This window comes from Salminus brasiliensis, chromosome 4, assembly GCF_030463535.1.
Source record: "Salminus brasiliensis chromosome 4, fSalBra1.hap2, whole genome shotgun sequence".
Taxonomy (NCBI): domain Eukaryota; kingdom Metazoa; phylum Chordata; class Actinopteri; order Characiformes; family Bryconidae; genus Salminus; species Salminus brasiliensis.
The window spans coordinates 7685513-7696976 of NC_132881.1; the positions used below are offsets into that span (position 1 = coordinate 7685513).

The window sequence follows — 11464 nt, forward strand, 5'->3', positions numbered from 1 at the left end:
TTTTTTCCCCCATATGACAGATGTACACTATGTCCAAGTACAAGGACACTTATTCTAAGTAATGATCTTGGTTACTTTAAGTAACACAGTGCCTCACACTATGACTAATGGAGGGAGATGATGGTTGTAATGTAGTGCTTTCTGGCCTAGTGTTGATCATGTTAAGATGCAGACCCTAAATGCACCTCACTTCAGACCGAAGGAACACAAATCTCAGGGATGGATGATGCGGTGAACATGACACTTTACCTTATATTTCACCACCTTGACCAGCCAAGGACATACTCCAGAATCCATTTCCTTAATGTTCAGTGGATCATCAGCGTCCTCACATTTGGAAAGCAGCAGATTAGGCAGAGAAAAATCTCCTCATGCACTCGAACAGTCAGTACTGGCACTCCTGAAGGATGTGTGCTCTCCCACCGACTGTTCTCACTGTGCACCTCCACAAACCCCCTGTCAAAATCTTAAAGTTTGCTGACGACACCACAGTCTTTTGTCTCAAATGAGATGATGACGAGTCTGCTTACAGACAGGTGGTTGAACAGCTGGTCCTCTGGAGCTGAACACACTCCAAACAGGGAGGGAATGATGGTAAACTTGCACAGGAAGAAGCCCCCCTCACCCCTACCCTTACCATCCTTGACAAGACTGTGATGGTTGTTAAAAGTACCTAGAAAATGCCTGAAGTGGGATATCAACATCAAAGCAATCACAAGGAAAGCCCACTCTGGTTTGTCTACTCAAATGTTGGGTTAAGCCTATTGGGTCAGTTTGCTGACCTATTTTCACTCGGCTGGGTGGGAGCACTTTTGAGTAGCCCAGCTGCTGAGTTACTGATTATAGCACAGTAACAACCCAGGAACCCAATTGGTTCATCAGTGTTAATAAATAGAAACTGTAGAGGTAGGCTAAAATAATGAACAGCACCTGAGGAATCTGATTAGAACAGCCATTTAAACAGGCATCCTCATCAGACAGCAGCATGTAGTCCCAACGGCCAGGAATTGCTCCCTAAAAAACAGGAAATATAGCATATAACAGCATATATAGCAAAATACAGACACATATAGGCATAATACTGCTTACTATTAATTGAAACTAATCCAAATGTGCTTATGCAATATGTAGGACAGCTCATTTTAGCTTGTTATAAATGCATGACGTCTGTTTCCATTGTCGTCTGGTTTCTGATATTTTTCAATTTATAGCTGAAATTATTTATGTGTAATACTTGTAGTAGTTTCCTTGCATTAGCATACTAGCCGAGGTACCCAGCTAGCTAAGCAACAAACCTGGTTTAGAATGGCATTTATATTGACTTTACTCCTAATATGTGGTACATTATCTGGATAAGGTGTTTCAAAATTCAAAATGTTTCACAGGTTGTGTTGTGAGCATCGATGAGGCAATGGAACATTCAAGTAAAGTGTTACCTAGGGACAACTAAATAAATGTTAGCTGAAAATACTTTTTATTAAACAGAACTAATTTAAAACAAACTATATTGTTAAGAAAAAAAACAATAAATGAGTTTAACATCCAATGGTCGGGTCATGTGCACACATTTTTTTGAGCTCGGCACAGGATGAACTGTTCCTGCAACCTTCCTCAGCAGCTGCTGTGTCAGTTCTACACAGCTGTCATGGAGTCTGATGCAACTCTGCCATCAAACCTAGACCTTCATATCTTAAGGTCTGCAAAGAAAACCATAGTGTGCTCCTGCACACCATGCTCAATTGCACAACACCCAAAAGTCATTACTGAGCCTTCACACCCTGGCCATTACTTGTTTCAGCTCCTCCCCTCAGGAAGGTGCTTTAGCCAGTCACTGTTAAAACATTACATCACACTGGAACTACTGCGGCACATGTTCATCCCTATACTTGCATTTGTACTTACCTAGCTGCTGCTCTCAGCACTTTAAATACCTTTATTTGACAAGACAACCATATTCACCATTTGCGTCAGACACAGATGAAATGTGGACTCTGCCTTTAACTCCTCTGTGCACAATCCAGCGGTCCAGTAAGCAAACACACACTGTGTGACCCAGTGAGGACAGGTGCCTGGAACAGTGGGCAGCCATCTAAAAAGGTAAAGGTGCAAGGATTTGTAAAATGTACAGTGAAATGTGTGCTCCGCATCGGTCCCATTCGTGGTAGTGAGCACACACACCTGAAGCGCTCCAGGGAGCAGTAGGGGGTAAGGTGCCTTGTTCAAGGGCACTTCAGCCATGGGTTGAAGGCGTGGAGCTCTGCCCCCACCCCCAATTCTTACCTGCCAGTAGGGTTTGAACCGGTGACCTGGTCTCAAGCCCACTTCTAACCAGGACTTCTAAGCCACGACTCCCCTCTGAGGCACCTGGGGAGCAGAGAGGGTTAAGGGACTGGCCCAGGTATCAAACCCAGGTATCAAACCCACAACCCTGTCATCAATAGCTTGGTGCACTAACCACTGACCCACTACTTATTTAACAGTAGACAAAAATGTAGACACACATTCAAGCTTACATGAATAAATGTGTGTGTGTGTGTGTGTGTGTGTGTGTGTGTGACATTGTGTTTGTGAACTGTGGCCTACTGTGTAACTAAAGGCAACTTCCTTATATATGCAAACATACCTGGCCAATAAATCCTGCAGCAAATGGTTGCAGCTCTAAGATTGTTGAAAGTTACTCTGCTGATAATCCTGACATACATGTTAAAACACGTTAAAGCAGCCAGTTTGTTCATGGAATTGAAGTCCCTTCCTGCATAGCAAGAAAAGGTTTCGGTTTTGTTATTAAGAAATACAAGCACCCACACTTATAGACATTGATTCTTTATCAAATTCGCTTTGCGAATCACACATGATTCATCACATGACAACATGTCATGGACATGTACAACAGTACAACAGCAATGCTGTGATCATTATTCTTTATGCATATATATAAAGGAAGTGCAACTGATATGTGGAATGCTTATCCATTTGGTGCTTAAAAGCTTTAAAGTTAATGATTACTTCAGTTTTTTTCACTTGATTTTTCTTCTTCATTTCCCAAAACAATGCAATCTCACAGTGCACTGGAACGCAGTAATTATTTAGGCCTCTTGCTCTCCACTTTCTTCACAAACTGCAACAAGTCTTGGGCCAGTAGCGCAGGTTCCTCAAAGGCTGCGAAGTGCCCGCCTCGTGGCATGTAGGTGAAAGAGCGAAGGTCCTTGAACCTTGAGCTGGCCCAGACCCAGGGGCAGTGCAAGAGCTCATGTGGAAATGCTGCCAGTCCCGTTGGTACATGCACTTTTGTTCTGTGAGAACAAAATACTCACATCAGTTATTTACCCACCTATCAGTTATTTACCCACCTAGATACAGTTTTTTTTACATACCCAAAATGCAGCTGATCAACATGCTGATGTTTAATGCTAATTTGTGACCATAAGCTCCCACTTGTTGGTCATTGCATTAGCCATGCAGTTCCAGTGCAAGTGACTACATCTGGGGATCGTAGTGTAGTCGTGTATATTCAAGGAGGTAACCAAGTATGCACAATAGGCAGGCATGTTCCCTCCTCTGCTAATTTATCCCGCCTTATATTGTAAGAGTGTAACAGTATGTGTATTCATACCAAACTGCCGTGATACGGAGGTCACAGTTCAGTTAATGCAGTCGCACAGAGAATACACGGTATATGCTACTATGATAAATACGGCAATTTCACCAGCAGCGTGCCACCCAGAAACCTTTGCATGGATTTGCATGGTGCTGTGGGAACTGTAGTGGTTTAGGAGTATTGCTATGGTAACTGTATGGTAACTCTTTAGCCGTTACCTCTTACTATTTTCATCTTTAGATTTAAAACGACTCAAAAGTTATCGTACATCAAGTCGTGAAATCATGGTGGACTGGACTGGCGTTTTTGTGTGCATGTTGGCACTTTACTGCTTAATTAACACACTGCAGGCTGTATTAACTACCTCAGGGGGCGCTATGCAGATGGAAAAAACAGTCATTTGCACAAATGTCTATTCAAGCTAAATAAACAGAAACCTGGGTTAGTCTTATGTTTTTTTCTGTTGTACTGCACTCGTACCGACCTTTGTGTACGGTTACACACCTATTATACTGTGAACAGATATTACTCACGTATTGTTCATTGTTTTACGAAAGTCTGCACCCATGTTCTCTTTGTAAAAGCGCATGGATGGGATGATGGAGCCTGTAGTCCAGTAGATCATGACGTTGGTAAGGAGGTCATCCAGACTGTACTTTCTATGGCAGAACAAAGACTCTTCTTTAGCCTTATTTAGCTCTTATTAGCCCAACAATCATGAATGCAATGTAGGCTTCTAAGTTATTGTATCACATTAATAATAAACATATATGTGAGTTATTTATATGGTGCTATTTTGCTGCCACATCTAGGACAATCAGTTCATAGCATTGTGCATATGATTTCAATAGTCAAATTTTCGGTTTGAACTGAAGTAAAGTTTATAATGTGCTATTCTTGTCTTTTAGAAATCCTTGTGGCGTAGCTCAAAAATGAGACGTAAGGAACAGCAAAGCAGCCAATACAGGTCTATAATATACAGTATTATTATAAGCCTCAAGTGATGACTGTCCAGTAGGATTGTCCCGCAGCTTTTTCCTAATGGACAGGGCTAAAATTCATGAAAATGTTGATGGATTTGTATTTCTCAGAGTATTTACATAACAACACAACATGTCTTCTACTGAAGTATGTTCACTAAGTTACATAACTGTAACTATGTTTGTCAATGTAACAGGTTACTAGCCACCATAAGTAACAACTTTTCTTTTTTTACCTCTCTAAACCCCCATCCTCAAGGTCCCTGTTCTCAAAATCAGTCCAGGTGCTGAACTTCTCCAAGATGTAGGCAGCCAGACCAACTGGGGAGTCATTTACTCCACAGCCTGTGAGGGGAGACAAACTCCACCAAGTTAACATTCTACAAAACAATCATAAGCCCAATGTCCGCTGATTTTCACACATTTACAAACTGGTACAAACTGGGCTATACAATATGTTACGTTTTATATGGCGGTATTGATGACCATTGAGATTGTGATATGGCTGCATGACTGAGAAGCCCACTGTATTCGATATTCAAATTTTTACACAGATGTAATGTACATATGATCGCTATCTGGTTAAAGCCTCGTATAAACAAAATGGCAACTTTACACAAGAAGGATAAAACATTTTTAACGTTTAATCGAAGTTATGTAAAAAGATTTTATTCCAGGTCTTTTTGGAGCATTGCTATTGGTCCTATTCCTACTGGTTAAAGAATAAAGATTCACATTATGTCAAAATTGAGTCAAGTTTTGCTGTTCTTTTACATCTTGCCATGATGATGAATGTCTATTTTTAAAATGTCACGATGAAAGTTAAAAGGTTTTTTCCTCCTCCTGTGAAGTTGTATGTGTGTAAATCACATTCATCATTCATGTGCTCCTCATGTGATGTTTCGAATTATGCAATAAGGGAGAACGCTACACACAGTAGCCTCTTTAAGTATTAGTAGAGTGTATGATACATATCAATACGCTCAGCTCTAATACAAACTTACCCACTGTTAGCACTACATTCACAATCTGAGTGTTTACTGCTGAAGTTGTTTAAACACATTAAAGGCCCACTCTTTGCCAGGCAAGACAAAATATGGTTGTAGCTAGAATTAAGCTTCCAGTACAGTACCTGCAGTGTCCGGTTTGGTGGCCTGGATGTGCATGTAGCCAGATTCTCGCAGTATTTCATACACATTCTTTTGCATGAAAGGATACATTCGGCGGACATCTTCTCTGGTGAATCCCACCAGGAAAGGCAAGTAGCGGCCAATGAGGAGAGAGACAGTGCTCATAAGGCCTCCTGCCTTGGCATTGACCATGTTGAGATGCAGACCCCGAACGCACCTAAGACCAAAGAAGAAGGAAGACTGTGTGTAAAACTGCAGAATAAGCTCTGCATAACAATAACTAGTAATAACTTTCAGATTAGGGATATAAAGTTATCTACCAAAAGATATATAATCTCACAGTAACATTAGACATTTTTCACATTTGACATAAATGTATCATGAGATTGAAAAAACTAATTGAAAAAGACAAAAATGCACCAGCAAAACAGCAGTGCCACATTTATAAAAATCTCAAGAAATTAATAAAAGAAGGTAATGACATAGCAGGCTGCCATCCAATGAGCCACTAGTTGCTATGCAGTTAATGACAATGAAATAGTAAACTATTGTACAATAGTTGTTGTTGTTTACTGGTTCTGTATAATTCATTAAAAACATTAAAGTGTATGACAACAATCTCCATATTATTCAGTGTATCACTATTTTCCCACTTCTAATGTCAGCATTAAATGACAGCACCTCAATACCTTGGGTATTATGTGGTTAATATGGGTTTGTGTCGTTAAAATATACTTTTTCATGTGTGCAAAATTATTTATCTCACTCAGGCTTCATCAGAGCCATGGTGGTGGTGATGAAGGCTCCCCAGTCCCCTCCTTGAAGGTAATAGTCAGTGAACTCCAGTCTGTCCATCAGTTTATGGAAGATACGTGCAGCACCCATTGAATTGAATCCTGCCATATTACAAATCATGCTTTAAACATGTGATAAGAATATTAAAATAATGTTTTCAGTTCGCAGTAATATATGACTAGGGCATAAACACCATACAGGCCGACATGTAAGAGTTAATAAGAAAAGAAACTAGGAATATTAGCTAGCAATGCTAAGTACATACTCAAGTCACAACTAGACTGTTTATTGTAAGCCCTTACAATGTAGGTCTATGCAGTACCACACATAGTTACTTACCCTTGTACCTAAATCCACTGGTCACATTATCAGGTACACTTACTAGCAAGCTACTTCCATAGTGGAATGAACCACAACCCAAATAATATCTGGTCAGCAATGGTCCTGTGATGGTTTGTTTTGAAAGAGGTATTCATTTAAGCACCATTTCTCCCTAAAAAGTGGTCCAGTATGTTAAGTGTATCTAATAATATGGCCAGGTTTATAGGTACAAGGTAGGCTTACCTAATAAACTAGTGATTTAATGCATGTCTGAAGTCTCACCTTGAATCTGGGGAGCTTCAGAGTAGCCATAACCTGGAATAGAGGGGCAGATGACCTCAAAAACAAAGTCTCCCTCCGTCTCAATGAGCATAGGAATGATCTTGTAGAACTCAAAGAAGGAACCAGGCCAGCCATGCACCATCATTAAAGGCAGGACCTTCTGCCCAGCACGTGGGACAGGCTTCACATGTATGAAATGCACATCCAGACCTGTGAAGATACATACAGAATTAAACCATGCTAACGTTTCAGAGCTCATATGTGGCATCCTAGAGAAGTGTGTAAACATACTCACCCTCAATGTTGGTTTTGAAGTGAGGGTACTTGTTGAGCACCTTAACCTGTTTCTGCCAGTTAAAATCATGCCTCCAGTATGAGGCCACCTTTTTGAGATGGGCAGAGTTAAAGCCATAGTGGAATCGAGCATCTTCCAGACTGTCTGTGTATCTCATTTTGTCGATACGTTCATGAAGATCCTGAAAGGAGCAGATATTATTGGTTTTAATGCCATTTATGAATCGAACTATAATACAAATAATCAACCTGTTTTACCAACTAGGTACTTCTCAAACGGGGGAATGTACCAAACCGTGAAGCCATGGTTTTTGGAAGTCTGTTTGGGTATTAAACCATGGACTTCTTATTGACTCATGTTATAGTGTAGAGATTGCTACATTTACATTTACATTTATGGCATCTTATCCAGAGCGACTTACATGGTTACTCGTATTACAGAGGAGGGCCAACGTAGTGTTAGGAGTCTTGCCCAAGGACTCTTATTGGTGTAGCGCAGCATAGTCACCCAGACCGGGAATCGAACCCCAGTCTCCCACATGGTGTGGTAGCTCACTGGCAGGTTATCTGTTGCGCCACACCAACCACTATGCTATGATCCGATACCCAGTGTGCTGGATGTCAGATACAGTTAAAATTAAGAAAAAATGATCACCTGTATCATATCTTCAGAGGTCTCCACAACAAAAGGACGTATTGTTCTGTCCTCAGTGGAAGGCCTCTCTCCTACCCTCCACCAGCCATTCCCAACTGGGACCTTCTTTGGCTGTCTCCTCCAAGCCAGATAGCATAAAAGACCCCCAATTCCAACAGAGGAAAGTGCCAGTACTTTCAATTTGCAGGGGTCAAGCTCAGAGAGGGCTTTTCTGCAAAAGACAAGAGAAAATTGTCAGTGTACCACAGGTGAACTGGATAATAGCAGAAAATACAAATAATGGTTTTTTTTTGTTTGGTTTTTGCAGAAGACTATTACAGCTTTAAGTGGTGGAGTACTTGACATGATGGCAACACGTAAATGCCATTTTCCATATTCAGAAATATGCCTTTCCTCTTAAGTGAGCAGTCTGTGAAGACTAGGGGTGTAGGAAAACAAGAATATATTGAAATACTGTGATATGTTATGCAATACTGTCTCGATTCTCAAAGACATGTAAGGTTTGGTGGCAGACAGTGGTTCATTTTGTGTTGTTTGAACCCTGACCACTAGATGGCAGTACTGTACTCTTGTCTCCAGATCCCACTGTTCTGATTACTCAGATATTATGATGGTATGATGTTGTGCTTTTTATACTATGACAATTTTCATACAATTATTTTTTTTTTAAATTGTGATCTATAGCTTATAGATATATACAATATCGCAATATATTGAATGTAACCCCTTCTTCCCTGAACTCGACAACGTCTTTAAACCAGGTGATTATGCGCTGTCCATGAGCGGCTTGCAGCGACACACCTTTCGACATGTCAATTTATTTTTAATTAATTAATAAATTAATTAATTAAAAATAATTCATAATTAATTTATAAATTCTCGTAAAAACTTTCTGTTTGATGTTACTGCGACTGGCATATTTATTGTTTTATCATTGCCATTACTATAATCTGTACTATACCCTCTATCTAGGTTGCACCATCACAACTTGGTTGTAGTCCACGCTTTGCACTACCCCACAAAACAACTGCTGCCATAGATTTTGTATATATTTAATATTTAACTTTTGTACAACTGTAATATTGATTAAATATTTAAAAGACACAAATGATCTTTTGTATATGCTCTTAAATTATGTTTATATTATCTTATATTTGCACATAATAGAGAGTTCCTAGTTTTGTGAATATTTCTACCACTGTTGTGTTTATATTAGAGCTGTCCTGCTGTAGAGGGGTTAGCACTACCAGGGAATGAGTGAATGGCCTCCTTTCAGAGGCCTGGCAAAGCTACAGCCCATTGTTTCCCATTACGGTACGAACAGCTTGTAAAAGTGACCACCTCAACAGGCAAGCTTGTCGAGGACCTCGAGGACCTCTCCACAACTCCAAATGCCCCGTCTCACCCCCCTATTAACAAAGCGTAGTCCTACTCACTGGATATTCTCCACAGTCTGCATGATTTCGTGACAGACCTCCACCCACGGCGGTTGTAGCAATACGCTCGTGCACTACAGAAACCTAGACAGCCTGCATGCGTGTGCAGTTCCCTTCAGCGCTTCCAGAGTCCGAAGGTTAAGTTTAGCTAAAGTGCGCGAGGAGTTTAGGATCAGGATCAGGATCAGGATCAGGAGTTCCTGTTTGGTCGCGCGGTGTTTCCCCACCCACCCATTCCCTCCGTCAGCAGCAGCAGGTGGGATTTGTCGGAATACGGGTGGGGGTGGGGGGGAGAAAAACACACTCCCGCTTTAAGAAATGACAAACAGTCATTAGTTAAAACCAAAAGAGACTAATTATTGCAAATAACTTCGTAAATAACATTTAAAAAATATTATTATGATAAATAAAATGAAAAGGTATATATCGCAAATACAATGTGTGTGTGTATATATATATATATATATGATACAGAAAATATATGCCTTAAAATACTTAACTAATTAAGTAATTAATTATTATTTATTATTATTATTATTATTATTATTATTATTATTATTATTATTAATAGTCTCTGCAATTTAATACTATACTTTAATATTATTGCAAATAGCTTTGTGTATATATACACAAATATATATTATATGATATATATATATATATATTAAATGATACATCAAATATATGCATTTAAATACTTTACTAATTAAGTAATTAATTATCAATATTTTTTGTTGTTTGTTTGTTTTTTGTTTTGGCGCCTTTTTACGGGTGGGCGGGTCTTAGAAGAGGGCGTTCACCTAAAATCACCTCTATTGGTTTTATTATTATTATTATTATTATTATTATTATTATTATTCGTCTCTGCAATTTAATACTCTACGTTTTGGCGCCTTTTTACGGATGGGCGGGTCTTAGAAAAAAAGACCAATTATTGCAAATAGCTTCGTATATATATACACAAATATATATTATATGATACATCAAATATATGCATTTAAATACTTAACTAATTAAATCAATAATCAATTAAATTAATTATCATTATTTTTTAAGGTTTGTTTCTTTTTTGGCGCGTTTTTACGGGTGGGCGGGTCTTAGAAGAGGGCGTTCACCTTAAATCACCGCTATTGGTTTATCTGGTTTGAGTGACAGGCGCTCTGAAGCCTCGTCTGAAACCACGTTTTCTAACATGTGCACGGCAGCAGATAAACGGTATTTCTGCATTAAAAATAAATCATCATCATATTAACTAATCACTGAATTGCTCGTTCATGCATTTACGCCATTGCTCTTCGTAAGTGCTTTACTCCAGTTGAAGCTGAACCGGCCTACCTATCGTATTTGTGGCTAAAATGTTAAATGCAGAACTTCAGTTTATCTGCTACTCTGAACTTAAATCTATATATTTTATGTATTTATATAAATATATTGCGTTCACTACCCACTTTTTTATGTTGAATTTCAACAACATTTTGCTTGCAGATTCTATTTAGCAAAACTTAAGGCACAAAATTAACAACATTTAGAGTCATTTTGAATAAGTTGAGAAGGAAACTACATTTAGGCAAATCAGCAAGGCGCTGATCTACTAAACAGTCGCCTGTAAAAGTGCAAAGTAACCCTTCTGTGGTAGTGAACACACACACACCCAGAGCGGTGGGCAGCCAACTCCAGCACCCGGGGAGCAGAGAGGGTAAAGGGCCTTGCTCAAGGGCCCAACAGTGAGCCCGGGAATCGAACCCACAACCTTGTTATTGATAGCCTGGCGCTCTAACCGCTGAGCCACCGCTGCCCACCAGAAATTATGCAGTTGAGATTCCCACATTTGGGGAATTCGCAGGGGTCAGGACAACCGGAGTGCAAGTGATCATGGTATCTCCCCTGCCATTGACTATTTCCTCCCATTGACTGTATAGTCAATGTTGCGCTTTTTCCACCATGACACTTGTGTAGTGCACTTCCACTGGGGT

The 11464-nt window shown here is 39.7% G+C and overlaps 1 protein-coding gene across 1 annotated transcript; it reads right to left on the reverse strand.

Moving 5' to 3' along the window:
* Window positions 1-2807: 2807 nt before the first annotated feature.
* ephx5 (epoxide hydrolase 5) lies at window positions 2808-9725 on the reverse strand. The gene is made up of 9 exons (XM_072676792.1): window positions 9492-9725; window positions 8056-8266; window positions 7402-7582; window positions 7107-7316; window positions 6475-6604; window positions 5711-5925; window positions 4815-4923; window positions 4132-4257; window positions 2808-3293 (listed from the first exon to the last, which is right to left on the reverse strand). The coding sequence occupies exons 1-9, from the start codon at window positions 9512-9514 to the stop codon at window positions 3083-3085; spliced, it is 1416 nt and encodes a 471-aa protein (XP_072532893.1). The 5' UTR covers window positions 9515-9725; the 3' UTR covers window positions 2808-3082.
* Window positions 9726-11464: the final 1739 nt, after the last annotated feature.

Coding starts and splice junctions, on each gene's coding strand:
- ephx5 (XM_072676792.1), bottom strand. CDS start 9,514: ATGCAGACTGTGGAGAATATCCA. Junction 7,317..7,401: donor CTTCAAAACCAACATTGAGG/GTGAGTATGTTT, acceptor GTATCTTCACAG/GTCTGGATGTGCATTTCATA. Junction 3,294..4,131: donor CGTAAAACAATGAACAATAC/GTGAGTAATATC, acceptor TTGTTCTCACAG/AACAAAAGTGCATGTACCAA.